The sequence below is a fragment of the Pseudonaja textilis genome, chromosome 2 (genome assembly GCF_049901715.1).
Source record: "Pseudonaja textilis isolate UNSWEBS1 chromosome 2, rPseTex1.2, whole genome shotgun sequence".
NCBI lineage: Eukaryota > Metazoa > Chordata > Lepidosauria > Squamata > Elapidae > Pseudonaja > Pseudonaja textilis.
The window spans coordinates 117,818,595-117,845,682 of NC_141991.1; the positions used below are offsets into that span (position 1 = coordinate 117,818,595).

General features: G+C 35.9%; 1 protein-coding gene across 3 annotated transcripts in view; it reads left to right on the plus strand.

Moving 5' to 3' along the window:
- The window catches only part of LOC113436985 (cholesterol transporter ABCA5), a 68,137-nt gene that overhangs the window by 34,716 nt on the left and 6,333 nt on the right, over positions 1-27,088 (plus strand). For all 3 annotated transcript variants that reach the window (XM_026701711.2, XM_087925024.1, XM_087925025.1), the window contains 16 exons: positions 1,839-2,011; positions 4,758-4,895; positions 5,996-6,109; positions 8,436-8,606; positions 9,651-9,764; positions 11,162-11,299; positions 12,781-12,846; positions 15,230-15,321; positions 16,737-16,860; positions 17,524-17,641; positions 17,745-17,836; positions 18,781-18,956; positions 20,099-20,174; positions 20,596-20,690; positions 24,460-24,579; positions 24,709-24,858. In XM_026701711.2, coding sequence (XP_026557496.2) covers positions 1,839-2,011; positions 4,758-4,895; positions 5,996-6,109; positions 8,436-8,606; positions 9,651-9,764; positions 11,162-11,299; positions 12,781-12,846; positions 15,230-15,321; positions 16,737-16,860; positions 17,524-17,641; positions 17,745-17,836; positions 18,781-18,956; positions 20,099-20,174; positions 20,596-20,690; positions 24,460-24,579; positions 24,709-24,858 — 1,957 coding nt within the window. The remainder of the gene's footprint in view (positions 1-1,838; positions 2,012-4,757; positions 4,896-5,995; positions 6,110-8,435; positions 8,607-9,650; positions 9,765-11,161; positions 11,300-12,780; positions 12,847-15,229; positions 15,322-16,736; positions 16,861-17,523; positions 17,642-17,744; positions 17,837-18,780; positions 18,957-20,098; positions 20,175-20,595; positions 20,691-24,459; positions 24,580-24,708; positions 24,859-27,088) is intronic.

The following is a 27,088-nucleotide window of genomic DNA, read 5'->3' on the forward strand; positions in this document are numbered from 1 at the left end:
CTGCCTTGTAACTCACTACATTATTTTTAATGGGAAAATTTTATTTGGTACTCATTTTTTTTGGTAGTCATAGCACTTCCTGGAACAAAATAATGATGAATTCCGAAGTACCACTATATTCATAATAATAATAATAAAATAAAAATAAATAGCAATAAAAATAAAAAGTAAAGATTACAAAATAAAATAAAGAAGGCCTGGGGTTTCTAATTCCACAATTGAAATTGTCAGCACTTCATCTCTATTTAGCATTTTAAAGAATATTGTGAATTGGTGAGAAATTGTAGTATCATGCCCCCGCCAGAGCCTGAGGAAGACAAGCCAGAACCTGTGGAGGAAGATGCCCCAGAACTGGAGCCTACAGAGATCAAGGGGGCAGCTTTGTTGGCTTCGGAGGAATGTGGGGAGGAGTAGGCCAAGGCAGACCATAGTCTTTTAGGATTGGAATAGCTAGTAGGCACAGAGGAACTGGAGCAGGATGACCCAAGAGAGACTAAGCTATGAACACGAGAGACAGAGCTCAGGCAATGAGCAAGGACCACCCACTCCTGATCCTCGAGTATGGAGAGTGGAGAGAAGGCTGGAACAGTGCAGGCTGACATGACTACTCGGGAGGAGAGTGCTCCTTCCCTCTTCACAAGGCATACCTGGGGACTGAGACTTAAGGAGATGCTATGAGGAAGGGCATTTGTTGGGAACAAATGCTGAATTGGTAGAGTTTGGTGTGTTGGTACAGGCATTTGGAGTTTGCAGGACTGCTTGCTTCTTGACTTTGTGGACTTGTTTGTTCCTTGTTTTGTGGACTCCTTTTCCTGTTCCTTATTTTGCTAGACTGGGTACAGCCGGAGGCTGCTATGCTTGTGTGTGTGCACTTTGCTCTGGGACTTGCCAAGAATGTGGGAGCATTTGAGAGGAAATTTGGACCATTAAAGGAGGAGTTTGAACTTTCAGCTGGCTATGTTGCGGCTATGCCATGCCCTGGGTCATCACATTGTAGACTTCTCCATTTTCACTCTGGAAGAAGTAGCTCGTTTTACATGTTAGAAGCATGGCATAGTGTTGGGGTTACTGAGAAATTGACTGAAAGCTACATCCATATTTCTGCAGAGCAAAATGACAGACCACATACAACACCTGTACCGAAAAGAATGGATAATGCAAAGTGGATTGTCTTGAATAATGAATTCAAGTTCATATAGACCAACTATGGATAAGGAAGCCATGAATTAAAAGGTTCAGGTGCATATTTGCATGTAGGTTTCAGACTAACAGATGACCGATGGAGAGCCTAACTTTGTATGCACCTGCAGGAACACAAGCAAGGTTGCATCATAAGCTCTTTCCCTTTGTGCTATAAAAGGTATTGGGGTGTTTCATGATGCTGTAATTCTGCTTTTGTCATTTTGGTCCACCCCATTCAAATGCCATTTCCCGAGACTCTAGAATTGAAAAGGACCCCCCTTTTTTAGTATTGTCATCCCTCTCTCCAGATATAGCAACAGTACTTAGACTTCTATACTGCTTCACAGTGCTTTACAGCCCCCTCTAAGCAGTTTACAGAGTCAGCCTATTGCCCCCAACAATCTGAGTCCTCATTTTACCCACCTCAGAAGGATGGAAGGCTGAGTCAACCTTGAGCCTGGTGGGATTTGAATAGCCGACAGTCAGCAGAAATGGCCTGCAGCACAATACTTTAACCACTGTGCCACAGAGGCTCTTACATGGTACCTGGATCTCTTTTAAGAGTTAACTGGTTAAATTTTATATACTTAAATTGCTCTGAAAGTATGGAACAGTTGTGATATTTTTATGCCATATTCTTCTTTTTTTCAATCTAGGGTCAAACATCGATGACTTAATTAGTGCTCTTAGAAACCAGAATATACTGACAGAGGTACTCAGTGACAGTGATTATGAATCAGCAGATTTCCACAGTACAGCATTAAACAACAGCGGATATGTGTCATTTGCCCCACATAGTGCAGCATTACATGTATTTAAAGTAGACAAGGTAAGAAGAGAATAATAATTTTCTTTGACTATACAGGAATTTAGTAAAATGTGTGTGCAATTATATGTAGTTGTACAATATGATCTGCTAGGGACAGAACTATTTCAGGTTAATAAATTTGTCGATGGTGAATTGCCTTTGGACACTTCAGTTCTGCGAGGGAATAAAATGTATACATATCCATAAAATGGATATTATTAGTATTTATTTTAAATAATATTTGGTGCTCATTTGGGACACCCAGAAATCACTGTGACTGCAATTACCCAGTTCCCAGTGGGGAATAGGGCATGAAATTCTAGCCCTGTGCATATGAATGGTGTGCCTCTGCTGATTTTGCCTCTCCCATTCTTACTGATCCTTTGCCTGTCCCTAAAATATGAAGTGCAACCTCCCAGCCATTAAAATGTTGCCTATCTGTCTTAAATGTGAAGTGCTTTTTTAAAATAACATAAAACAGAGGAAGGTTAAAATAACAAAAATAATTATTTATACATATAAACAAACAAACAATACATATAGTTTCCCATCTCAGGACAACAACTCTAGGTGGGACACAGAGGTTTAACATCAAGAAAGGAACTACTTTGATATAATGGTTAAGGTGCTGGCCTGCAAGCCAGGAGATGGTGACTACTAGTCCTGCCTTTAGGCATGAATGCCGGTTGGTGACTGGGCCAATCAATCTCTCAGCCCAACCCACCTCACAAGTTTGTTGACAAGAAAATTGGAGGGAGTGTTAGGTAGGTTTGCCACCTTGACTTACTTATAAAGTAATAAAGGTGCAATAAAAATGTAACTCAGGAATAGGTAAAACTATATGACAACAAAAATAATAATTTTATTTGTCTTTCATATTTCTTAATCAACCATCTCTCTCAGAGATAATAATATATAATATACACCTGGGTTATAAATCCAATCTTAATCTATTCAGATCAAACAAACAAAAAATCCTCCAACAGGATTTCTTAAGTAAGAAACAGGAAAACAGGTGTGAAACATGAAAACAGTTGGCCCAATTCATTCCTCCTCCCTAAAAAAAGCAGTCCAGAAACCATCAATCTAATTGATTGCTTATTGTACCCTATGACTATCATTAAGTGTTATACCTTATGATTCTTGATGAATGTATCTTTTCTTTTATGTATACCGTCCCTGTCCTATTGCTTCTTTTTATTTTTCTTATATGTATCCATTTCATGTATTCATAACTATATTTACACTTATACCTGTTATCTTATAATCGCTTGACTAAATAAATAAATAAAAATAAATAAATAAGAGTATTTGTACCAAGACAAACTCCTTGTGTGTCCAAGCACACTTGGCCAATAAAGAATTCTATTCTAAAATAAAAATTTCTTCATCTGAAGGTGTTGAGGATAAAGAAAACCTGTCAAAGTATGCATCAAAGAAATCTTCCCTAAAGGATATTCATTTTATTGCATAGCAGCTGCTACCAAATACAAGAAAAATATCTGCTACTTTATGTGTTACACTAGACACAAAACTACAGGAGCCCCCACTGGATCAAGCATTTTGTTCCGACAGAGGCTAATAATTGGCCTCTGTGACATTTTCAAATAGGATTTAAATCCAAGAGTTTTCCCTTGTCTCCCCTCTGGCAATAAGAAATGTGCTGCCTCTGTTTCTGGAGGTAATGCATAGCCACTGCAGGTAATGCATAGCTACCCTGTTGTGGTAGCAAAGGCTACCCCATGAATTGTATCACAAAAAAAGAAAATAGGTCTTCTCTCCATTTTATTCTCAGCCAATTAAGGTTTATTCATGAACTGTCAGGTGTGAAGAATCAGAACCATACCTTAAGCTGCAGTTATGATTTATTGCTCAAGCCTATACATGAAAATCTGATAAAAAACTATTCAATGCCAAGGATTGACACTAGATAAGGGTCAGTGGAATTGAAGAGTGGTTGGACTTAGACCATTTGTGAGAATAGTAATGACTAGACTGCTGACTCGCTTAACTTTGTCCCCTGGCTCTGCCTGTTCTTCTCCATCAAGATGCTATTCAGCACCTTTCTGTCCACAAAATGTGTTGGTTGTTAAAAGAAAACTGCAAATAAAACATATACAGTTCTTACAGATTGCTAAGGAGGCTCATAGAAGTGTATTAATTAGTCTGTTCAATCATGTGTGCCAGAAATAACTTTTCCATCTAACTGCATGTGAATCATTACTAATGAATAGATTTCAGTAATTAGATCAGAGGGCCTGATGGGGTGCTTTATGCTGACAGGCTGCAGAGAAGGTGCCCACCCCATTATTTGTTCTCTTGGTTTTCAGTCTCTATTTAATCTTTTTAAATTTTAATCATATTGCCTTGTTATCATTTTTAAGCTATGTACAATCACTTCAACAGCAAGGTGGGAGGCATATCAATTAATGAAAGAGAGAGAGAGAAAAAGAGAGGAAGGAAGGAAGGGAGGGAGGGTGGATTTCAAGATAATCACCCAAAACTAGGAAACTATTTGACAATACCACTGAGAATTCAGCAGAGATGCAGAAATATTTTGTGATCAAATCATAAAGAAATTTAATCTGTTTTAATGATATCATTGATCTATATTTTAAATAGCATGAATACCATATTGCATCATTTTATGCTTCTAAAAGTCCATTTTAGTTCCTTTTTTGTCATGAGATATTTATTAATTGTTGCATTATACCCAGATGTGTTCTCATAAATATAACAAATTTAATTTTTATCTTTGTTATTGCAGAGTTATATCTTTACAGCTGCTTTTAATCGCACCATGATACATTCTTTACCTGTTATGATGAATATTATTAGCAACTTCTATCTATACAGTTCAAACATAACTGAAAAGATCCAAGTTTGGAGTAACCCTTTCTTTCAAGTAAGTGAATATGAAAGTCCAAATGCTGATATTGTAAATTCTGCATATAATGATGTTATATATTAAGAATTAAAAGATTTTGGCCATTCTTGCCTGTATTTTACTATAGCTTCAATTGATTGATGTTACTCACTAAGCATTTTTTTACATTAACTTTGGCATTTGTACACATATTTTCAAGCTTTGATTGCTCTAGTTTTACCATTTACATAGTACAAATTTTCAGAATAATTTTCATGTATGTATGCTGGAGAAATTCTAAGCTGGGAAATGCCAGAGATTCCCCCAAAAATGAAAATTGGAAAGTCTCCACATATACTTTCAAGAAAGTGTACTTTGCCAATTGTACACAACATTAATCTAAAATGCTCTTGACATACACTGATTCTCAACTGGTCATAAGCTGTGCCTCCATCTTTCTGGTAATAATTTGAAGAACTACCAAGCTATGAGAGTAGAGACATTTTTAAGTCTTGTCTCAAAATGATTTTAGTGCTGTCATGCATGTAATGCTCTTCACTTTCTCTGCTTTATGATTTGAAAGAATGCTGGAAACAAACACACTGCATAGTGTAGCTCATAGCACAATATAGCTTGTACCTCCATGGCAAGATAAAAAATTATCTGCATTCTAATGTAGGCATAACCTAGTTCTAATATTATAAAGAATGTACAGATGTCTTGAAATTTATCAATTATAGTAAGGGATAATATAAAAGAAAAAAAAAACTACTAAGGCTTGTGATAGAGGCTAGAAATGGTTGCAAAGCCATTTTGAAATGTAATGTGGATTCATTTTTGTCAGTATCAGGTGATACATCAGAAAGGAAAATTGTATCCATAAATTTTGGGGCTTAAACATGTTATTTAAAGTTCTTAGCATTCTGCCTATTTTTTTATGTATTAATACAAATTAATTACAGATTGGGATTAGTTGGTATTTTAGGATTATTTAATATGAGACACATGAAACGAAATGCAGTTAATGAGGCATGATCTATAGCATAGAAAATAAGCAGGCCATATGTTTAGTCTTTGTTAGATTTCAAGATATTTTTTAAAACAATAATTTTCTTACACGAAAATCTCTTTATTTGTAGGAAATCACTGACACAGTTTTCACTCTTGTGCTGTATTTTGAAGCTGTCTTACTAGGAGTTCTTGTCACTGGAATGCCATCCTATTTTGCCATGGAGAATGCAGAAAACCACAAGGTAACAAGTGTATAAGGAAGAAAGTGATTATTAGAAATCAGTATGGCTGTTTTAAAAACAAGTTTTATGTTGATTAAATAGAACAGTGTGATGTTGCCACTCCCAAATGGACTGTTGAATAACCATAGCCAATTTATGGTCCCCAATTAATGTACCGGTATGTCTCCATGAAAAGAAATATGCATCAGGATTCTGTCCTGGCACAGTATTCATCAACATTTTTTTTAAAAAAAAGGATAAAGGAGATGCTCAGCAGTTTTGTAGATGATGTGACGCTTGTGGGGGATGGAAAAGTTTGCTTACACTTCAGAAAACAGGCTCAATGTCAAAAGAATCTTGATAGGGTACTTAAATATATGTTATTCAGCTTTGTTCGGGTATTTTCCCACATCATTGTAGTTGTGCTTTTAAAGTTGTAGCAACATTTCGGCAGAATCTCATCTGCCATCATCAGGCTTCTGTATTGTGTTTGTCTGTGAGTCAGACTCACCTGAAAAAATATATATATAAAAAAAATAAGAAAATACACACGCACACACACACACACACACACACACACAAAATGTAGATGGAACCTGGATCAACAATAGTATTTATACAAAGAACCTGGGTGTCCTGATAGATAACCGAATGAACATGGGTCAACAGTGTGTTGTTGCTATCAAAAAAGCCAATGCAATCTTAGTCTGCATCAATAGACATATGTCAATTTCACAGGAAGTAAAGTTTTGCTTGTAAGCTGCCCTGGACAGATCTCATCTGGCATATTGAATCCAATTTGGGGTGGCCATAATACAAGCAGAATGCTGAGAAATGGAAACAATACAGAGAAAAGCAACAAAGATCATTGGATTTGGAAATAGTATCCTATGAAGAAGAATGGTTAAAAAAAATTCAGCCTTAGAAGAGGGGGCTAAGGGGAGATATGATAGCAGTCTTCCGATACCTGAAAACCAGTCAGGTATGGGAAAAGGATATGAATTCATTTTCTGCAGTGCCTACAATTAGGACGAATATTAATGGTTGGAAGTTTTACAAAGATGATCCAGATTCAAAAGGAAGAATTTCCTGATTGTGAGAACTATTAAAAAGTGGAACAGCTTGTCTCCTGAAATCATCTCACTTCATCTCTGGAGATTCTGAAATAAAAGTTGGATGGCCATTTGTCCGAGTTGATCTGCCCTAGGAGGGAGTTGGATTAGAAGACTTTCGAGATCCCTTACAGTCTCATGATTCTGCTAAATGTCAAAATCTTAGTGATACAACCTATGTGATTTATATGCTACAGTTAGAAAAATTTCCTGAAGCAACAGAAATATTTGATTGAGTCCATAATCATTTTCTTGTACATATCACATCTCAATTACCATTAAAGGAAATGGAATAACTTAAAAGACGTTTTAACTGATTTCATGTTACGGGTAGTTCTCAGGTTGCAACAACAATTGGGACCAGAATTTACATTGCTGAGTGACGTGATTGTAAAGTGCAACATCACAAGACCACATCAGTCAGCAATGGAAATCTCAGTTTGTCACCATAACCCAAAGACCATGTGATTATTAAGAGAAGACCTCACATAACATGGCCTGTGTAACAATTGAGCCAAGTCAGAATGCAATTTAGAAGGGAGAAGCTAAACAGGCAATGGGTTATAATTTTTTAAACTCCCAAAAACATTGTTATAGAACTTCATTTCATGTACATATCAGTGCCATTGCAAAGTCTAATGGGAAAGCAATGTGCAAATTGGCTCCTAGTGAAATTTCCATCAAAATTATTAACATCTATACTATGGACATGATAAAAATTTGAAGAAGCACCATTAGGAGAAGTTTGGCTATATTTTGGCTGACTCTCATAGCTATATTTAGATTTAATCACTATCCTAACTACTGTATAATTGCTGATCACTCAAAGGATTCTAATGCACTATGTAATTACCAACACTTCTAGTATGTACTATTCTATCTGTCTTTGCTCTTGTAATTTTTTTCCAGTCTTTAAGATGTACTTAATTTATTTTTTTTAAACTTGATAAATTGTTTTGGATCCAGTTTTATTCATGTCTCAATGTTTTGTTCATTTTTCAGCAATAACTTAATGTTTTAGTTGATTACATTTAATAAACTTTAATATTCTTCCAGCATTAGGATTATATAATGGTTCAGTACTCTATTTCAAAAATGCACCATGTATAGCATGTAGATATGTTTAATATTAACATATCAACTACAAACAGAGCAAAATCAGGATGAATGATGAGCTCTACTGCCATGATATGTTATCTACCAACCTATTGACCTATCTATTATTTATTTTGCAGATCAGAGCTTACACCCAACTTAAAATCTCTGGACTTTATCCTTCTGCTTATTGGTGTGGACAAGCACTAATTGATATCCCATTATTTTATATAATTCTTCTTCTTATGGTAGGAAGTTTATTTGTATTTCACCATGGAGTTTATTTTTTTCCTGAAAAGTTTCTTGCTGTGGTAAGTTCTATTTTACAACAACATTTCCTATTATTTTTCATTTTATTGTGAATACATTTGGATTATAAACTGTCTCTCCATAAAAGTGAATAAGAATATTTTTACTTTTTTCTTTCCCCAAAATTGAAAACCATGTTATCAGTTAACCTGTATTGGTTTATCTTAAGAAGCAAAATTCCAAACAAATTCATTTTCTAAAAGAATAGACTGATTATTGCTTGGTGTGATAAGAATGTTTAATTGATTTATTAGAATGGCTCATTTTACGAATGTACTAGTATGCCAAATCTAAGCCAGGATCAAGTTGTGGATAGGGAGAAGCATAATTAAAAATTTGCTTCTGTTGGAAATGGGTTATGATATTGTTCTTGCAGACATATGGAGGTTCTTTATGCAAGATATGTTTTTATCTAGTGAAAACTCAGTATTGCTGCCAGAATAGATTTCTTTCACATCCTCATGTTTTGATAGTTTTGCATTATTACTTTCCAGCCATTTTCATTAATAAGAGAATCCTCTGTTCCAGTAAGAGGAGACTATCTGAGCTCAGGGTTGAACTGTGGAGTCCTTGTGCTCTCTTAGCTTGATTGTTTCCAGACTGTGTAAGCAAACAACCAAGCTGGAGAACACAGGGACTCTACAGAATCCTCTGTACTATCACAGTTCCTACAAAAAGTGTTACACAAATATGTATTTTCATCAGTGACTGCAAGAAGAGTTTTAAAGAATTTTGTTGTTCAGTCGCTAAGTTGTGTTTGACTCTTCACAACTCCATGGACATAGCATGCCAGGCCCTCCTGTCTTCCACTGTCTCCCGGAGTTTGCCCAAATTCATGTTTGTTGCATCAGCGACACTATTTAACTCTTTAATCCTCTGCCATTATGAATAATACCTCAGACTGAAATCACATATCCACAGATGCGAAGGAGCAAGAATTAAGCGGCTTCATAGCTTATCTGTTAGAAAATTTCTTTAGACTTATGTACTACTTTCTTTATCCCTAATCTTAAAAAAACAACTAAGAATTTTCTTTTCACCTGCAGATTTTTTGCCTTATTGGCTACATACCATCCGTTGTTATGTTTAATTATATTGTCTCCTTCAGCTTTAATGCCATACAAAATACCAAAGAATTTTGGTCATTTATTTTTTCAGTGGTAAGTTAAATTTATTTGTTGTTTGCATGACCCAAAAACTCTTATACAGTATAACCCTGGCGGCTAGCAATAAACAAACCGCTATAGACATGTAAAAAATAAAAAAAACAGAACCCCACAACACTTTTTAAAAAATGACACACTCCAGCCAGGACATCATAAAATGTGCTGGTTTAAATTTCTGTCTTGGCCCATTGCCTGGGGGAAGAACAGCTGTTCACAGTCTTCTGGAAAGCCAAGAGGAAAGGGGCTTCCAGATGTTGGAGTGAAGTCTGTTCCAAAGGAGAGAGATTTTTACAGAGAACGCACACCACCTAGGTGACATTATTTAATAGAGGAGGTCTAGGACATACCCATCCTATCTGATTTGGCAGGGCAGGCAGATACTCTCAGGTGTGGCCAGTTCTGTTGATAACCTGTCCCATGCATGCAGAGCTTTCAAGATAATAACCAGCATCTTGAATTACATCCAGAAGGAGATTGGGAACCAGTGCAGCCTGGATAGTGGTGTAATATGTGCAGATCTTGGAGCACTCAAAACTGTGTTCCCTGATCTATTCCAAACCATTTGAAATTTAGATGGTTTTCATGTACAATACTATACATGGGAAATGACTAAAGCATGAATGAACGTGGGCAGTGGCTTTCAAATTGTGCACAAACTCTACAGAGGAGTGCTATCCTTTTGAGATTAAAAGATGATAATGGTCCAGATCTAGAGGGATCTAAAAAGCCCAGAACTATTTTGTCTTGTTAGAGTTGAATTGCAACCAGTTCTTCCCTATTGAAACTTTATAGCCTTCAAGAACTGAGTGGCACCATTTTGTCCTGCCTCAGTGAAGATGTACAGCTGAGGATCATCAGTATGCTGCACTCCATGCCACTGAATAATCTCACCCTGTGACTTCTCTCCCTCCGTCCCTGTGAATACAAACAGGAATTGACCACAGAGGAAAGAGAAGCTCTGCAGGACATTCTCAAGCCCCTAAGCCAGTCCTTAAGCCATGGTCAATAGTATTGAAAGCCACCAAAAAAATCCAGGATGGAAACACCACCCTATTTCAAGCCCTTCAAAGATCAGCCATAACTGTACCTCAGTACTATAACTCATCCTGAACCCACACTGAAAAGGATTCAGATAATCTGCTGCTTCAGATTAGCTTGTCCTCCCTCCCTCCAGGCTATTTACTGCTTTTCTCCACTTTCCTTAATTTACTAAATTACTAAGTCTTAAACCTGCCAAAGGGCTAGGGCTAACCCTGCCACTCTTGATATGCCATTATACGTTAGCTACAATGTCTTTCTACTATGTTTTGGGTGCTATTTGCCAGAGACATGGAATGCCACTGGATAAAAATAACATAAATTAATATTTTAAATTTTCTTTTTTCTTTCAGGCTGCTTTAGTTTGTTCTGTTGTCATCGAAGTGGCCTTCTTTATGTGGTATTATACAACAGCTGCTGTTCTTCATGTTTGTTTTTCTATTTTTGTTCCCATCTATCCTCTCATTGGTTGTCTCATTTCTTTTATAAAGGTAGGTTTTCAAAGAAATTGAAAGAGTAAATTTATTTCTGGCACGTGCTAGGAGAATAAATTGACATAAATTAAATTAGTATATGTACCTGTATGTTTATAAAATTATATGCGTATATGTGAGTATTGTTCACTTAAGACAAATACTGTATAAACATAAAACTGGAGATCATGTATTTTAAGAAAGACAGTAAGTTACAGTGCACCTCAATGCAATGAGGTGAGAACAAAATATTTAAAAGATTCTGCCTTCATTCTAATCATATTTATGTTTTTTTGATATTGATAGTGTGTAAAGCATTTGGATAGCAAAAGTCATTTCACTAGAGGGTTAAATTGCTTCCACCTTTTATTTTAAATAAGATTATGATGTGCTCCTTATAAGCTGAGAATGAAGACATGAGAAAATTACCTTCAGGCTGAAGATCCGAAGAAGATTTTTTCAACATATAATTCAGATACTACATTTAGCATCATTCCATTTCAAATAATATGAATTGCCACCAGAATGTGTTTACTGATTTATTAGAACCAAATCAGATAGTATACAACAGGGGGAACTCTCTCATTTGAATGCCCTGGATACTTCGTGAATTTAGCTTCACTTCCTATCATTTTCTTATTGTCATCACTTCTTACGATAAAAGAAAGATTAATCTTGATACTACTATTGATGACAGAGAATAGTTTATAAAACTATTATAAGTTATCACTAATCTGTTAAAAGCTAGTTGAGTGGATTCAACTGTAATTGTAAATTCTACTGATTTTGGAAATAATAAAGCATGTTATACAAGTAGTTCTTGATTTATGAGCGCAATTGAACCCAAATTTTTTGTTGCTAAGTAAGATATTTGTTAAGTGAATTTTGCTCCATTTTATATCCTTTCCTGCCAAAGTGGTTAAGTGAATCACTCAGTTTTAAGTTAGTAATACTTATATTAGTTGTTAAGTGAATCTGGCTTTCCCATCTCAGAAGATTGCAAAAGTGGATCTTAGGACCTCAGGACATAAATATTAGTCAGTTACCAAGCATCTGAATTTTGATTACATGACGTTTCGGATACTTCAATGGTTGCAAGTGTGAAAAACTCATAACCCCCCATTTTTTTAATGCTGTTAACTCCAAATGCTCACTGAATGTAAGTCGAGAACTACCTGTATTTTTTAATACATGAGTGTGTTTTAGAATTGATATATAGAATGAGTTAGATAAATCTAGACAAAAATAACCTAATTATGTGTATATTTTGGAACAATCTATATTTGGGAAAGAAATTTTTGTCACTCCTTGAAGAAGCATTTGAATAAACAGTGTCCTGTGAAAAATATTAGAATTAAAAATAAGAGTATTACCTTGTTTACCTGGAATCCCCTCAAGATGATAAAACATTCAGATAGTTTGTAGAGTTCAGTAGTCATACTAAGTACCATTTTTTAAAGTTTGTTGAGCTTGGCTTTAAGTATTTATTGTTTTGTTAGATAGTGCGGAAACTGGATAACAAGATGGAGAAACATTCAGAAAGATTGTTGATTTCTGTTGTAGCGGTAAGTATCTTTTAAATAAAAAATCCAAGACATCAGCTATTTTGTTACACCAAGAAATAATCACATATTGTGTTGTTTCCTTTGTGGTTAGTCTGTTTATAATTTGTGCAAAACTGTGATGTGCTTAAAAATTGGTTTGGCCATTGTGAAGAACACTCCCACTCCCCCAGAAAAGTAATAGTATTATTTGATTTTGCAGGAACATTGATTACACATGGAATAAAAAGCACATATATTCAACTTTATTGTATTAAATGCAGCATTATGAAAAAAAATGAGTTGTATTATGAAGACAATTTAAGTTGCTTTTGGACTTGGATGGGAAAAGAACGTAGAGCTCTTATGAGCTACTTGGAGGAACAGAAGTTTTCTTCAAGACCTTCTGGGGTTTTCATTCACCTTTTTAATTTGTGTTCTTATTTATTGCTTGGTCCTGAAAAATTATTTCAAAAAAGCTGATAATTTCAGCCTCCCCCCCCCTCCCCAGCTGCAATAACTGTATCTCTACTGATACAAGTAGTTTTACTTCAAAGGCCAGCATAGAAGCAGCAAAGACCGATCTTTCCAGTGCTGTATTTAAATATTATTGAAGAATATTTGTTTCTGGCATGCTGCCCAGAGTTGCATTACTCAGGATGGGCAGAATATCTCTTATTTCATTTCATGTTTCTTAAATATGAAACAGTTCTTACAATGGTAGGTGAAAATGACCTTGGGATGCCGCAGTCTAGGCTACAGTCTGATAAGAGGCAACTCAGTCAGCAGGTGGGAGAAAAGCGTTGCCAAAAGGGACTCTCCCTAATTTTCCAAAGACTAAAAAAAGAGGGGGCGGACATAGCTTCAGTCAAGATTCTGCTAATGTAACCTTATAATAGCAATAGAAATAGCACTTACTTATATATTGCTTCACAGTGCTTTTACAGCCCTCTCTAAGTGGTTTACAGGATCAGCCTATTGCTGCCGACAATCTGGGTCCTCATTTTACCCACCTCGGAAGGATGGAAGGCTGAGTCAGCCTTGAGCCTGTGAGGATTGAACTCCAGACTATGGGCCGAGTTAGCCTGCAATACTGCACCCTGTGCCACCATGGATCCTAAAGATATAGTGTTGGTGCTCTTGATTGTGTTTCTTGTCTGGACTACTCAAAGAGTTAAAATTAATCTTGCTAGACTGAAAGTATTTCTCCCTTTTTTAGTCTTCAGAAAACTAAGGAGGGTCCCAAGCCCCCCCCCCCCCGCCATTGGCAGAGTGACGTACCTCTTATCAGGCATTGCCCAGGCTGTGCCCAAGGTCATTCTCGCATGCCATCACAATTGTATTATTCAGCTTTGACATGGATTTTAACAAGTGAAATAATAGAATGTAAAATGGACTCTCAATCCATTATAGTAATTGTAATTTATGCTTTATTAGGGCAGAGTAGAATTGTGGTATAAGTAATGGATGGAATCAGGCATTTTTATTTATGAAGTGCACATTTAACAGAAACCTAGGGCAAAATATAATAAACAGCATCTTAGAAAAATAATACACACAAGAATATCACCATAAATAAGATTTTAAAAGCTAGAATGTTAAAGATGAAACAATAACCAATAGCATTAAAAGACCAGATGAAAATATACATATATATATATTGTAAAACCAAAACTTACCCTTTCTCTTTTGTGCATGAGATTTATAACAGCACTTTGGGTAAGAATGTAAAGTACTGACAGATCTGGATCAAAGAGGACATTCCTTCAAATGTCCTGAAGCCAAATGATTTAATCTTTCTAAATCAAAGCAATAACTAAGATTGTTGGGAAGAAAAAACTAAAATGTAGTACAACATCTCATAGCTTCAGGTAGTCCCCAACTTACAACCACAATTGAACCCCAAATCTCCATTGCTAATCAAGACAGTTGTTAAGTGAGTTTTGCCCCATTTTATGACTCTTCTTGTCACATTTGTTAACTGAATCACTACTGTTGTTAACTTAGAGTCATGGTCATTAAGTCAATCTGGCTTTCCCATTGACTTTGCTTGTCAGAAGGTGATCACATGATCCCGGGATACTACAACCATAATAAATACATGCCAATTACAAGTATCTGGATTTTGACCATGGGGATGCTGCAATTGTTTTGAGTGTGAAAAATGGTCATGTCATTTTTTTCAGTGCTGTTGCAATTTTGAACAGTCGTTAAATGAGTGGTTGTAAGTTAAGGACTACCTGTAATTGGCTGCTACAGTGAATTATTTTATAAAACATCCTATCATAAGCAGCTGGCATTCTAAGCAGTGGTTTTCAGTTGTCTGTTTCTATTGTATTTGCTTACAAATTGTTCTTTTTTTTTTTGCACAACAGAAGTTTTAACATGGTTTTTTTTTTCATATTAGCCATATTTGCAATGTGTAGTTTGGCTCTTTCTTCTGCGTTATCTTGAAATGAAGTGCGGGGGGAAGTCAGTAAGAAAAGATCCATTTTTCAGGTTGGTATATAACTGATAAGAAAATGTAATATCCTAGTATCAAATATCAGTAGGTAATGATAAATTTCAAATACCTTTTGAAGAAAATTTTTGTCCAAATAAATAAATAAATACACACATACATACATAACTGCTTTATTTGATATTTCAGATTTACTGCTTAGAAGTCTATACCCTTGCATCTGATTAAAAAAAATATCAAAAGGAAAACCGGAAACATATAGCTTAACTATAGTATTGAACTGGTATTAAAGAAAAAAGGACTGGAAAAAATAGTCAGTTCCTTGCACTAAAGCTTGAATTGTTAATTAAAATCCAAAATATAATTCCAAGGAAAACACACATTCTTAGATATAGAAAAAAGAATGTGTAAGTTGCTTCCAGACTATAGCAGAATGGCCGTTTGAAAAATAGAAATCCTCAATTGATGATGGCTTGGGACCAGATTTGCCGTCGCTAAGTGACATGATCATAAAACAGGATGTGATGTGAATTAGCAACAGTAGTCCCAGTACTCCAGGTTGCCATCATGAAGTAAATTACTGCGGGCCGTTAAGCGAGAACATCACTTGGTCACCATTTTGTTACCTGGCGGCATCCCCATTGAAGCCAAGAAAAAAGGATACAAATGGCAACCATGCAACTGGGCATCTACAATGGGAAAAACTCAGGACCCAATCATAAAGATTACATCACAAATTGGAATAATCCCTGAACAAGTGGTTGTTAAGTGAGGACCCCCTATATCTCTTTTAAAAAATATTTCCCAATATTTTTAAATGCAATTTTCCAGTCCTTTGCTAATATATTTGTGAATGCCTTCCGCTAATCATATGTTTTATAAATTGTTTGGTAGTGAATCTGCAAATATCCTTGTGTTGATCATCACTCATTCTACAGCTTCATTTGAATTAATGGGCATTACCATTTATTTTTACATAAGATCTAGTTTCTCCTGAGCTTTTCCATTGATCATCTTTCATTAAATATAACAGCCTCCTAGACGTTAAAGCAAGGGTCTTCAAACTTAGCAAGTTTAAGACTTGTGGACTTCAACTCCCAGAATTCCAGAGCTAACATGACTGGAGGAGGAATTCTGGGAGTTGAGGTCCAAAAGTCTTAAAGCTGTCAAGTTTGAAGACCACTGCTTTAAAGTATGTGATCTGAATTTTTTTCTTTTTCCTGACAGATATTTAAGCAAAGGGGCAGACTTGCAACTGTAGCTTTTTTTCCTGTTGTGTTGAATTGTTCCTCACATGATGACCCTTGGGAATGTTTTACGATTAAGGACAGGCTAATTTGAGGGCTCTTGCAGCTGACTTACCTTATTTTTAAATATTACATGGAACATTTTCCTGTTTCTTTTGTCTGTTCAAAGAACCTTTTTAGAGAATGAATCTTTTTACTGTTTTCAGAACACCTATGAAGCCCAAGCCCCGGAAACTCCCGGATGTGCTGCACGATGAGAATGAAGATGAAGATGTTACAGCAGAGAGGCTGAGGGTTAAAGAACTGATCACTTGTCAAAGCTGTGAGGAGGTAAATCTTCCCATCCCCACATAGCGCTCTCTCCTTACTGCAAACCAGGATTGAAAGGGGGTAATTTGCTTAGGTAGCCTGGAAACAGCTGATGAAGAAACTGACATTCTATGAGGCTGGGCCTGGTTACATTTTATAGAAACCTAAAACCAATATATTCTCTCCCCACCCCCCAAAATCACTCCCTTCTTTCTGCATTCAAGAAAAATAAAAATAGTTCGTTGCTGTTCTTGTGCAAAGTATTATTAGTGTATTTATCCTGTCTCTGTACATTTTGTATGTTGCTATTCCAGGATCTCTTCATTTTAGCTCCTTTGTGATCCACTGTACAATGATATATAGCAGGAACTGGGAAATAAGAATGCTTTTCCTATGATTGTTCAGACCACACCTCCTAGTGGCAGAAACCACAACCAATTTGGGAAACATAATTAAGCCTGTTTCCCACACAATGTAAATAAAGAATATTTTTGTTCAATATTGATTGTGTAGGAAAGGGGAGATAGTGATCCCCCCCCAAATCTGAAATGTTTTAGCTATGTACATTCATTTTTATGTTCTAATTGAGAAGAACCAGGTTACTGACTAAGCTTTTGTCCATTTAAAGTAATGTTTTACATTCATTCTAGCTCAGATGTAATTTCTGCATTCTTTTTTCATTAGAAACCAGCGGTTTTAGTCCACTGTTTGCAGAAAGAATATGATGAAAAGGGTGATTTTCTTCTTGGAAGAAAAATAAAGAAAGTGGCAACTAATTGTGTATCCCTATGTGTTAAAAAAGGTTAGTGTTAAAATTATTTATGATGGACTCAGCATTAAAAAAAAAAAAGATGGATAATCTTGCCAAGCAAAAACTGCAGACTCTGATATATTTTTTTCCTTAGGGGAAATACTGGGAGTGCTAGGTCCAAATGGAGCTGGAAAAAGTACGCTAATAAATATTCTGGTGGGAGAAGTTGAACCAAATTCAGGCCAGGTAATTGATTTTAATCATATATATATATATATATATACACACACATACATACATACATATATATGTACACATACAGACATACATCTGACGAACACAATACAGAAGCCTGATGATGGCAGATGAGATTCTGCCGAAATGCTGCTACAACTTTAAAAGTACAACTATAATGACATGGGAAAATACCCGAACAAAGCTGAATACCATACATGTAAGTACCCGCGAAAACTTAAGAAAACATATACATACATACATACATACATACATACATACATATATATATATATATATTTTATATATTATGAATGATGAAAGAATAGCACTGGAAGTATATGTCTTACCAGTGATGTGCCTACTGATGGCTTTTCATGTATTTGTCTTCATATTATCCTCTTTTTGTGGTCATTGTATACTTTGATATACTTTGAATTGAACAAGAATAAATAAAATGACCTGACTACAAAAATGTGCACTTCAACAAAATTGGGGAAGGGAATAATAGTAAAGGGCTACATTGTGGAGTGTAATCATATATCATTTTCTTTTCAGAAATGTCCCCAAATCTAAACCCCATTAGGAATTAGAGCTATCCAGATGGATGGATGGATTCAGCCCTTTTCTTTTTATATATTTCACTTATAACCATCCTTTCTTCTTAGGAACTCCAGATCACATGTCTTCAGTCACCCTTCATCTTACTGTATTTGGAGAACAGCTATCCTATAGAATAGACTGATAAGAATCTACCCAGGGGGCTCAGTGGAAAAGTGGAAATTGAAACTTTGACCTTTGTTTGAACTACTATACCACACTAGTTAAAGAGAACTGAAATCTTGAGCTAATATATCCTATTATTACCATTTCAGTAAGGTGTTCATATGATAACTTTTAAATGCTTCTGGTGTATTAAGTAGAATCATCATCTGAAAACAACGGTGTATCTACAGGTGCTGATGGGAGACTTCAATTCAGGTGATAATAATGAGGATGATTCCATGAGGTTTGTGGGGTACTGTCCACAGACAAACCCACTTTGGCCTGAAATCACATTACAGGAACATTTTGAAATATATGGTGCGATCAAAGGAATGAATGAAAGTGACTTGAAAGAAGTCATAAAATGGTAAGACACTACTAATGGAGAAAAATAATTCATTAATACATGCTAAAAATTCATTAATACATGTTAATACATTCATTAGCATGTACTGACATCATAGTGTCAACTGTCCAAACTGTCGACTTTTTTGGATAGTTGAAACCATTATTTGCTGTTAAAATTGTTGTTTGATATTTCTCAGCCCTTTAATTAGTATGATGAAAAACATGAATATAAAGATATCTCATATTTATATTGTGCCCTGTTGGCCACCGGCCCCTCCAGCAGCCAAATCAGATGAGGAAGAGGCATTGGTGGTCAAGATCAGCACCAGGGCAACCTGGGAGCTCCAAGCGGGGACAGGGAATGGAGTTGTCAGAGAGAAAGAGAGAGAGGGAGAGGTGCAGCCTGGGCCGTCCGTCAGCCCTCAGATGGAGAGTCAACAGCCCCCAGGTCTGGAGGTGGCTGATGAGAAACAGGAGGAATAGCTGGATCCAGTGACTGATGCATGGATGCACAGAAGGCAGAGAGGAGAGTAGTGGAAATCTGTGGGTCGATCCCGGGGAAGGAAGAGCCACCGCTACTTGCAAAGCCCCACCCTCTGGGGATCAACGGCAGGGGGCAGAGATGAATAGATGTGGCAGACGACTATTCATCTCCCTGCCAGACAGATTGGTTAGCCTGCGTTGAGAGAGAAAATTTTTTGCCGGGGCTGCTGGTGCTCCTAATAAAGGAACCATTGATTTAAATACAGAGGGTTTGTCATGTTTGGGGATCTGGGTCAGAGCAATTTATTTATTTTCATATTGCTAAACCACCCATATCCCTCAAAAAGAGACTCTCAGTGATATGCAATGTCAAATGTAATAAATAAAACAACGTATAAAAATCAACATTAAAATAGGATTAAAACTTTTAAAGGGTAAACATCAAAAGGGTAAAAATTCTAAGATGGACATTTAACATTAGTTATTATAATGCATGGTGGGGGGGCTCTCATAGGACTAGCCAGCCCCACCGTTGCATTCTCTGTGGGTCCCCACGCAAGGCCGCAGAACCAAGATTTTGATCCCTTTGTGGAAGACCAAGAGATTGGGGCCTTTTTTGTTTACACTGCTTACAAGTATACCCTTTCAAAAAATGAGGGAGGTCTTTTGTTTTTCCAGCATCTCCAGTGCACTTGACTTTAAGGAGCAACTACAGAAAAAAGTAAAGAAACTTGGAGCAGGAATCAAACGAAAGGTTTGGTTTTCTTCTGAAAGAGTTAACTTTCTTATTCATGCTATGGTGAATAACAAATAATGGCATACACTTTTGACTATGCAAGCAGAGAACAATGTTCCTCCCCTTAACCTTTATCATGGCTATAAATGTATTGTAAGATAGTATCCCAAATATCTTTTTGTCTGGAGGAATAAAACTAAAACTGCCATCGGGTTATTTAAATCTCCTCCTTTACATGTGCTCTGTTACATAAAATGAAATTTGCTGTTTCTTTGAAAATAGAGGAGGTAGAAAATCTTGAGAGTTTCTGAAGCTTTGACTTTAATTTGTATGGATGCACTGCATCTTGAAGTGATTTTTTTTTTGCTTGTTTTCGCTTTACCTAAAATAAATAACCATTATTGATGTGTTTCCCCCCAACCTTGGTCTCTCTTTTTAGCTATGTTTTGCCTTAAGTATGCTTGGTAGTCCTCACATTACTCTACTAGATGAACCATCTACTGGTATGGACCCCAAAGCAAAACAGCACATGTGGTAAGTGATACCAAGAATGTGGTAAGTGATACCAAGAATTTAATGTGAAATCACAACCATTTATTTACTTTAAATATATTTATTCTGTTGCACAGCAAGTCAGAGTGGGTAGTGGTTAATGAAGGATTCACTCTATAGCCTTTAAAGGGTCTCTTGATAAAAAATAACTTAGGCATAACAAATTTGGCACAAAGACAATGCTCATAATAGAAACAAAAATGAACATATTGGAAAGTTGTGATCCCAAGAAGCAGAAAAAGGCTTCTATTCTCTCCCCATATGTCTTTAGGTCTAAACATCTAGCCTAACAGATCTTATGAAGACTAATGGCCTTTGTATTTCAAAACACTTTCAAAACAAATAGCCATAAACAATACACAGAGATAGAAACTTCTCTTACCTAACAATTGCGTCAACTCTCCTTATTTTCTTCATGGTTTCTCTTTGCTCTTTGAAGGTGTAAAATTAATTGCAGATTAGAGAATGCAGTAGTGCCAGTCTGACTGGGTGGCACCCAACATTGTGATCAGGGAAGGCATCAGAATATAAAACTCTGACAATTGATAAAGGGAGCTTTTCTTCATTCTACATAGATAATCTGGTGGATTCACCACTGGAAGAGAATCTGTTCTCTAACCCTGAAATAGAAAATGGCAACATCAATAAAATTTAAAATAGAATAATAATTTTCAGTTGGGAAGTTTGGAAAAATAACACATTTATTATGACATATAGTACAATGCAGGTCCTATTGCTGCAGAGGTTCTACAAGAATAACCACAAATTTCCAGATTGTTGGCATAACTTCCATTTATTCAAATGCTGCTATCATCCTTGCTCACCTTTCCTAGTTACCATTTGCCTTCTTAATCATTTTTGTCTTACTGTCCAGTTTAATAAATTTGGGGAATCTTAGATTGCAGAGGTCTTGATTCAGTTTCATGGATTCATGCAGGATCATAGTTTTTAAAATATCACTAGGCAGCATTTGTTTAAAGGGAACTGCTATCTTTTTTCCTCTGAAAAATATTGTAGCCTAAGAATATTATACCCATCAGCTAATTTAGGCTCAGTAATAAGTTTTCAAAAAGCAAAACATGGCTAGAGGATACTAATGTTAGACAGACTCACATAACCTCACTCAAAGATTTCTTTTTAATGGCTATAGCTCAAGTTGAAGGAGAAAATTTAGTAAATTGCTTTTTAAAAGCAATAACTTGGATGTGGGAGTTAAGACTACATCTCATAATTGAGAATAAATGAGATAAAGTATTGAGCAACAGATTTCAAATGCCATCTCTGTACAGAAATGGAAGAAACAGTGGATTGCCAAGTTAGCTTCTGCAAGAAGATTGCACAGATTGCCTACAAACAATGGCATGACAAAATAGCAATTATGGTGCATTGGAATATCTGCAAATAATACCATTTGCCTGCAAGAGAGAACTGCTGACACTAAAAATAGACAAAGTAATAGAAAATGAAGAAGCTAAAGTGCTCTGGGACTTTAGAATTCAAAGAGCACTCATCACATAACATTGCAGACTTGAGACGAAAAAGGCTGGATAGTGGATGTTGCAGCAGAACAGAAGAACTGGAAAAAAAATCACAAAATACAAAGACCTTCAGTTAGAAATAAGAGCAAAGAAAGCAAAGGTAGTACCAATAGTAATAGGTGCCTTGGGTGCAATTCCAAAATGGCCGGAGCACCACTTGGAACACCATTGGCATTGACAAAATAACCATCAATCAGTTGCAAAAGGCAGCTTTACTTGGAACAGCTTACATCCTCTGACTGATACCTTTAACACTATCAGATAAGATCTGCCTATCCCAGGTCCTTGGAAAGATTTGATAGGTGGATAAAAATGACAAATCCAGTCTAAACATTTGGCTGATTATGCAACCAGCCATGATAATGATGAGGTGCGGATGTATTCCCCCTTTTAAAAATATGATTTTGTTAAATTTTGAAAACAAAAAGTAAACTAAAAGCAAGAAAACAGGAAATAAAGACGAAAAAGCAAGATAAATATGAAAGAAAAAGAAAATAGTAAATGGCTTTCAACTTTCTTTGGTACATATATAAATAATACATCTTAACTCTCACTCTAAAATTAATGATAGTTCATATTACTTCTATAATTCTGTATAATTCTAATAAATCCCAAAATAAAAATTGTGTTCCCTACTTTCTCACAAAAAGTCCAAAAGTGGCTTTATTAAAAAAAAACTCATCACTATCTCATAAAACACATCTTCTTTCCATTCCTCATCCCTGTCTGTAAACTCAATTTTTTAACTCACCTTATTAATTAGCAAAGTTCTAGTAAAAAGTAGCAGAAATACCTAATAACATAAGTATATAGCGACCCAGGAATTATGGATGCATCCTGACTTGGCCATCTAATGCTTCTATTATGGGAGGTGCATTGTCTGCTGATTAGCTTCCAAGTGCAATTCAGGGGGCTAACTATTACTTTTATGGCTCAGGGCTTAAATTTCTCTGAAGCTGTCTTCTCCAAGTTTAATTTGCCTGCTTGACACAGTCAGAGAAGGCTTTCTGAATAAGACAATATTATCAGCAGGAACCCCATTATCAAGTTTTCTCAATGATAGTTTTTATATTCCTGTAAGCTGCCTTGAGTTGCCATGTGGGAATAGGCAGCAATATAAAATTTCTAAATAAATAAATAGTCCCTGTCCCTTGTGGAACAGCTTACTCCCTGTTTTGGGGGGACCTCCCAATTAATCTTCTAAAGAGTCATAAAAACTATTTTTATTAGAGTTTATTGAAGATGTGTGTTCGGCAACTACTAGCCAGACAAGGAGGAGGGATCAAGCCTTGAGATGGAGGACTGTCTTCCCTAAGATTCAGGAACTTTATATTTGTTTCCAAAGAAGGGAGAGTCAGGGGAGATTCTTGTATAGGTACAATATAATAAAGTAATGGGGCCGTGATGGCTTACGTGGTAAGATGTGGGGCCTGTGCCACCGCTGAGGTCAGCAGTTGGCGGCTTGATTCCTGTGACCAAATAAACCGTGGAGAGACAAGAAAAGAGCCTCCTGACTGCTTACCGGCATTCAGGTGTCCTGCAGGTAAAGATAACACTGCCCCCAAAAATTCCTTTCAGAGGCAGCCAGCCATTCAGTGATTCCTGGTTAACACATGCCATACACTCACTCACTCACTCAGTCAGTCAGTCAGTCAGTCAACTTGAACTCTTACATGTAGCTATGGTTGCTTGTACCTAACAAAGTGAGTTCTATTTATGAATTGTGGCATAACAGCTTGGTTATATTTAATTGTTAAGTATTTTTTTAATTGGCTTTATCTCTTTTTTATTTCCTGAAAGTTGCTCAGACCTTTTTGGAATGGAGGAACATAGAAACCAAATAAATAAATAATACTCCTTGCCTTAGCCATCATTTATTTATATTTGGAAGAGTTGAAGAGCAATGAGCATTTCCAGACTTTAAACTTACTCTTTCAAGGGATGAGCAATGATATCTAAAATAGAACAGAACTTTATTTATTTATTTATTTATTTATTTATTTATTTATTTATTTATTTATTTATTTATTTTCTTACCAGCAGCAGCTTCATTTTACCTGGATTTAGTTCCCACTTGTTCTTCCTAGCTGCAGCTTTAGTTTTGGGAAAGATTAATGTATTTCCTTACACTAATCAGATTGGGACTCTATGATATAAAGAAGAGCTGGCTTAGCAAGACTATTTTTTTCCTGAGTATCTATTATGTTTGATAGGAAAGCCATCCGAGCAGCCTTTAAAAGTAAAAAGAGAGCAGCTATTCTGACTACTCATTACATGGAAGAAGCAGAAGCTGTGTGTGATCGAGTGGCTATCTTGGTGTCTGGAAAATTGAGGTACCTTCTCTAGATATTGAGGTATTGGGGAAAAAAGAAACCAAATTTACAATTAACACCAACAGTGATTTTAACATCAAATCTATTTTTGCCTGCTTTTCTCTTCTTCCTGCCCCAAACAATTGATAGGTGCATTGGTACAGTTCAACACCTCAAGACTAAATTTGGCAAAGGATATTTCTTAGAAATGAAATTAAAAGAAGTTCCAGATTTACAGATGAAGGAACAGCTCCAAAGGGCAGTTTTGCGTATCTTTCCCAATGGAAGACCTCAGGAAAGGTAAAAGGCTGTTGTTACAAGTCAAGTGGCTATTAATCAATTCCTTCTCATACTAGAGCTGTCTCATTACACTCAGCATAAGGATTAGAGAGAATAATGGATGGATGGCGACATGCTTGATTACAGTAGTGCTTAATTCACTCTAGGCCCTTCCCATTAGTTAATCTGATCTGATTTTATCAGCTAGGTAAAATCTTGACTTCTAAGTTTTAATCAATTTTAAAAAAAATCATAAAGATGCAATTTGAGAAGCCCAAACTTCTACTTTAGATTCACCAGTTAATGTATGAAATTAAATGTATTATATAATTAGTTTATGGAACATGCTGGTCCAGCTGTAACATGGTCCGTTCACAGTATGGTCCTGAAAGAAACTGGTTTTGTGTCCAAAGGAAGAATAGGATGTTTTAAAAATTGCAGAGCATTTAGTCTCCAAGGACAAAATGTCTTTCATATAATCCATATTTAGTGTTTCTTGTAATTTTCGGTATATATAATAGAAAATTACATCTAATCACTAGAATCTTAATGATAAATGTTGACATTTGTATATATTGTACAAATATACTTATTTATTTTAGAACTGTTATATGCAGGTCTAATATTACAGGATAATTATATTGATAGGATTTTATTGTAGTTTTTAATTTTTCATCCCTTACCTAGAGATGTACAGTCTTTTCACTAAGGCTAAAATAGAGGCTGCCATCTGTGTGTACCTGTATAGTCATTCACTACAGGATTAGTGGGGATCATTTCACAGTCCCATTCCTCATAGTTTCCTATTTGTAATACTTTTTGCTTAAGTATCTATGTTCTAAGCTCCTTTTATAGTGTTTTGATTGTTATGTCTGAAATTCAGATTTCTTGTTAACCTTTTGATAAAGGCTATTTTAGTTTTAAAGGGTTTTTAGAAAGTTTCATTTCAACTACATCTTGGAGTTGGGTGGTTTCTAAATATGATAATGAAAATGGATATTTGTCCTTGTAAATTGAAATTCAAATAGCCTAGCCTTAATTTTGTTTAGCCTATGATGGGACAGAGAGTAAGCCTTGGAAAGGCTTTCAACATCCTTCAATCTTAGTGCCAGTTACTTGACCTGGTGTCCTTCAGATGGCTGCCAATAGGCCAGAAAAGCACCTGGAGAGAACTTCTTCCAACCAGATGCAGAAACTTTGGATAATTATTCTCATCACCTGCAAGAGACAAAGCAAGCTTTGTTTCAAGCTGTCATTCATTTTTCAAACCAGGACTTCTCACCAGTTTCCCCCCTTATTAGCATTATCCACTACTAAACTAGAGTGTGCTGTCTCCCAGCTGTTCTCTTTCTTGTAAGGACTCGGGACTTTTTTCCTTTAATAAAGTGGTGAATGCCCATTTCATCTACTAGCTGTCTTCTTTTTTATATATATATATATTAAAGCATGTTTCTTTTTTGCCCTTATTGGAGAAATTTTCCTTGGATCCCTCTTTGTCTTCAGATTACTGGATTCGGTCTCTGTTTCCTTTTTCTGATCTGAGGTTTCTGAGAGTATCCTCTCACAATTGATTTTTTATTGTCTTCTAATGACATTTTTAATCTATAACTATCAGGATTTCAGCCAGGGACTCAACTAAGAAAACACTTTGTCAAACACTGAATGATATTTCATTCATGCTAAAATCTTAACATTTTATTGCTATTGCCAGTCCTTTTTGGACCTGATGGCAGTATTTGACAGTCTCAACCACCAAATATTGCTGGTTAAATTATGCTTCCTGAGCATCATTGCCAATGTGCATGATTGATATAAAAATTGTCTTCTCCTTCCTCTGCAATACTGCATGGTGGACTACACTCTCAGCAATTTCCATTTATATTAAATGTCTTTCAGAGATCAGTCCTATATTCTGTTTTATTTATCCTTCAAATTCCCTGATTAACTGGATTATTTATTTATCAGTTTCTTGATTTACAGGTAGGGTTTTCAGTATCATTGATACCCTGATAATGCTTTGTCTATTGGTCTTTTGTGACCCTTGATGACAATGCATGGCCCATATCTTACTAGCATTTCCTCTTGAATGTCTTCCCATCATTTCCAGTTGAATATGCATAAGTCAGACATCATATTTGGCCTGATTATCCTTCTTGTTCTGTGTTGTGTCTTCGCTTATTTTCTCCAGGGACCTTGGGTGTCTTAATTTCTTTCACTTGCAGCCTCAAAGTTTTTTTTATTGATGATCAGC